The following is a 2863-nucleotide window of genomic DNA, read 5'->3' on the forward strand; positions in this document are numbered from 1 at the left end:
CCGATGATGAGATCAACAAAACGTGCAGCACCAAGCCGTTAAGGCTCAGGTGTGTGGATAAAATGCTCTGCAGCTATTTTTTCAAAGAGGAAAAATAATCAGCTCAAAAAACCCTGACAATATTTTAGTGCATTGTTACTAACTTCCTTTATTAGGGTTTCATAAAAGAGCTGGAAGAGTCTCCAGAAATGGGAAGCTTCTCCTGTGCGAGCCTTACCCACCTGCCGGGGGGCAAAGAAGGGAATACGTTTTCCTGCCAGAATATTTGGACATATAAAAGCAGTTAAATGAAATGCCGCATGGGTTTCTATCCGGCTGTTTTTCATTCCAGCACATTCATGAGGGGCGGTCGGCGGGGAATCCCGGAGGTTGTGCCGGCCAGATGTGGCGTTGGAGCTGCTTTGGGCCCGGGGCTGGTTCTCCCTCGGCTTGGCCCTTCAGCTACATCCGGGAAGGCAGAGCAGGCCTCGGTTTCCCTATGCTCTCGGCCCTCCCTTGTGCTTCTGCAGCTTGTCGTGCACATAGAGCTGGACGCCTCCGCCAAAGCCATCGTTCTGGAACAGCGCGCCAAGAACCGAGGTTCCTGGGATGCCGACATCCGGAGCTTCAGGCCCGCGCTCGCGGCGAGGGCCTTCCGGATGGCCCGGAAGTGATCGCGTCCGGGGTCAGCACGAGGGCGCTCAGCAAGCTGGTGGCGGTGGAGGGCGCGCAGGTGGTCTACTCTCGCTATGCAGGCAGGTGCGCGCGGCGGGGTCGTTCCCCGGGCGGGTGGGGAGGACGCGCGGCCGTACGACCAGCCCCCCTCCCGGGTCGTCCCCCTTCCCCACCGGGAGGCCATCCTGTGCCGTGCAGCGGCCACTTGCTCACGCGGTGCAGACCAGTGCGTGGTCATCTCGCCACCCCCCCCCCTCCCCTCCACCCTCTGGGGTCTCGGTTCCAACCCCCCCCCCCCCTCCATCCGGGCCTTTGGTGCCTTGCTAGAGAAGAGATGGGAAGGCGTGTTTCGAGAGCCACTAAAGTCTGTGGATGCTTTGTTCTTATTTCTTGCGGCCCGAGTTGTGAGTTAACTATTCTGATTCAGCCCCACACACAGGTTGATTTACCTTGTTCCTGCGAACTCTGACCCGCAGTGGATAGTTCCCCGCCCCCCCCCCCCCCCCCAGCCCACAAGAGAATGAATGAAGAAGTGACTCAGTGCAGACACGAAAGAGAGGGGTTCCTAGGGGAAAAGGGGTTTGGGACTAGTCGCTTTGAAAATCTGGTCCCTTCCCGGGCCTGGCCACTTGATGGTCGTGGGACGGTGAGACCAAGAGTCAGTCTCTTCCTGGCTCACTCCAGCCACGTGCGCTTTCTGAGGCAGAAGAACAAAACAGAAGTCTTCCTGGGTGGCAGCTTACCCCCCCTCAGGCTTTGGGGGTGCTGCGGAGGCCCTTTTGCTTACGTTGCCCTGGGGTAAGAGGCCCGCGCCAGGGGTATGGTGGCACTTTGTGTAGTTGCAGATACGTCTGTGATTACACCTGCTACCTGTCTTTGCATCATGGGAATGGGCGCACGGCCCTCGTCCGCGTGCTTCCATTATCCTGTTGGCTCCCAGGACGTGCTGGACGAGATGAGAAAGCCCGAGCTCAAAGCCTGGTTTGCAGAAAACTCAACCTCGGTGATTCCAGCCCCGGGGAACCGATGGGGGGACTGCTCCTTTAGAGAAAATTAAATGTTTCAATCCCGTGTGCAGAGTTCAACTGTGCTTTGAGAGACTTTTTAAAAATGGCTTGTAAAACAGTTTACACAGAGGGAAAAAGCTCTAAATTAGCCCAACGAAATCACAAAGCGTTATTTTATTGTCAGAAGAAAGAAGAACACTCTGAAAGGCAGACATTTCACAAGGGATTAACTAGCTTCAGTTATGGTTTTCATGACAATAAAATGAAATCCTAGTAATTTTTTTTTTTCCCTCTTAAAAAGACTGTGCAGCGGGCCTGTGTGATCCTGCCCGGATTGCTAAAACCGCAGACCTGTTTGGCAGAGCTGCGTGTGACGGGGTGATCTGTGACCAGCTGGCCGTGGGGAAACACAGGTGTAGCTGCCGCTGGGTACCCCGTTCCTGGCCGCCCAGCTCATGCCTCCAGGTGCTGGGTGCAGCTTCTGAGCCACTGGGTCTCTAGTGTTTGGTTTTTCTTTTTCTAATGTCTTTAAAAAAAAATTGTGTTTTCATGCACAGGATAAAATACCCTTTAGCCATGAAAAATTTTTTTCTTTTAATGTTTATTTATTTTTGAGAGAGAGAGAGAGAGCACGAACAGAGGAGGGGCAGAGAGAGGGAGACACAGAATCTGAAGCAGGCTCTAGGCTCTGAACTGTCAGCACAGAGCCCCATGTGGGGCGCGAACTCATGGACTGCGAGATCATGACCTGAGCTGAAGTCGGATGCTTAACCTACTGAGCCACCCAGGTACCCCTTAAATTTTTTTTTAAATGTTTATTTTTGACAGAGAGAGCATGAGCAGGGGAGGGGCAGAGAGAGAGGGACACACAGAATCAAAAACAGGCTCCAGGCTCTGAGCTGTCAGCACAGAGCCCAACGTAGGGCTCAAACTCACAGACCACGAGATCATGACCTGAGCCGAACCAACTGAGCCACTCAGGCGCCCCTAAATTTTTTCTTTTTAAAAAAAAATTTTTTTTCAACGTTTATTTATTTTTGGGACAGAGAGAGACAGAGCATGAACGGGGGAGGGGCAGAGAGAGAGGGAGACACAGAATCGGAAACAGGCTCCAGGCTCTGAGCCATCAGCCCAGAGCCTGACACGGGGCTCGAACTCCCGGACCGCGAGATCGTGACCTGGCTGAAGTCGGACGCCTAACC

At 53.7% G+C, this 2863-nt stretch overlaps 1 protein-coding gene across 1 annotated transcript; it reads left to right on the forward strand.

The window, feature by feature from the left end:
• The first annotated feature begins 229 nt into the window (after positions 1-229).
• Positions 230-2230, forward strand: PGPEP1L (pyroglutamyl-peptidase I like). The gene is given in 4 exon segments (XM_043554779.1): positions 230-614; positions 617-738; positions 1500-1592; positions 1594-2230. Coding segments are annotated over 4 exon segments (660 nt in total). The 5' UTR covers positions 230-287; the 3' UTR covers positions 1712-2230.
• Positions 2231-2863: the final 633 nt, after the last annotated feature.

The sequence above is a fragment of the Prionailurus bengalensis genome, chromosome B3, assembly GCF_016509475.1.
Source record: "Prionailurus bengalensis isolate Pbe53 chromosome B3, Fcat_Pben_1.1_paternal_pri, whole genome shotgun sequence".
Taxonomy (NCBI): Eukaryota; Metazoa; Chordata; class Mammalia; order Carnivora; family Felidae; genus Prionailurus; species Prionailurus bengalensis.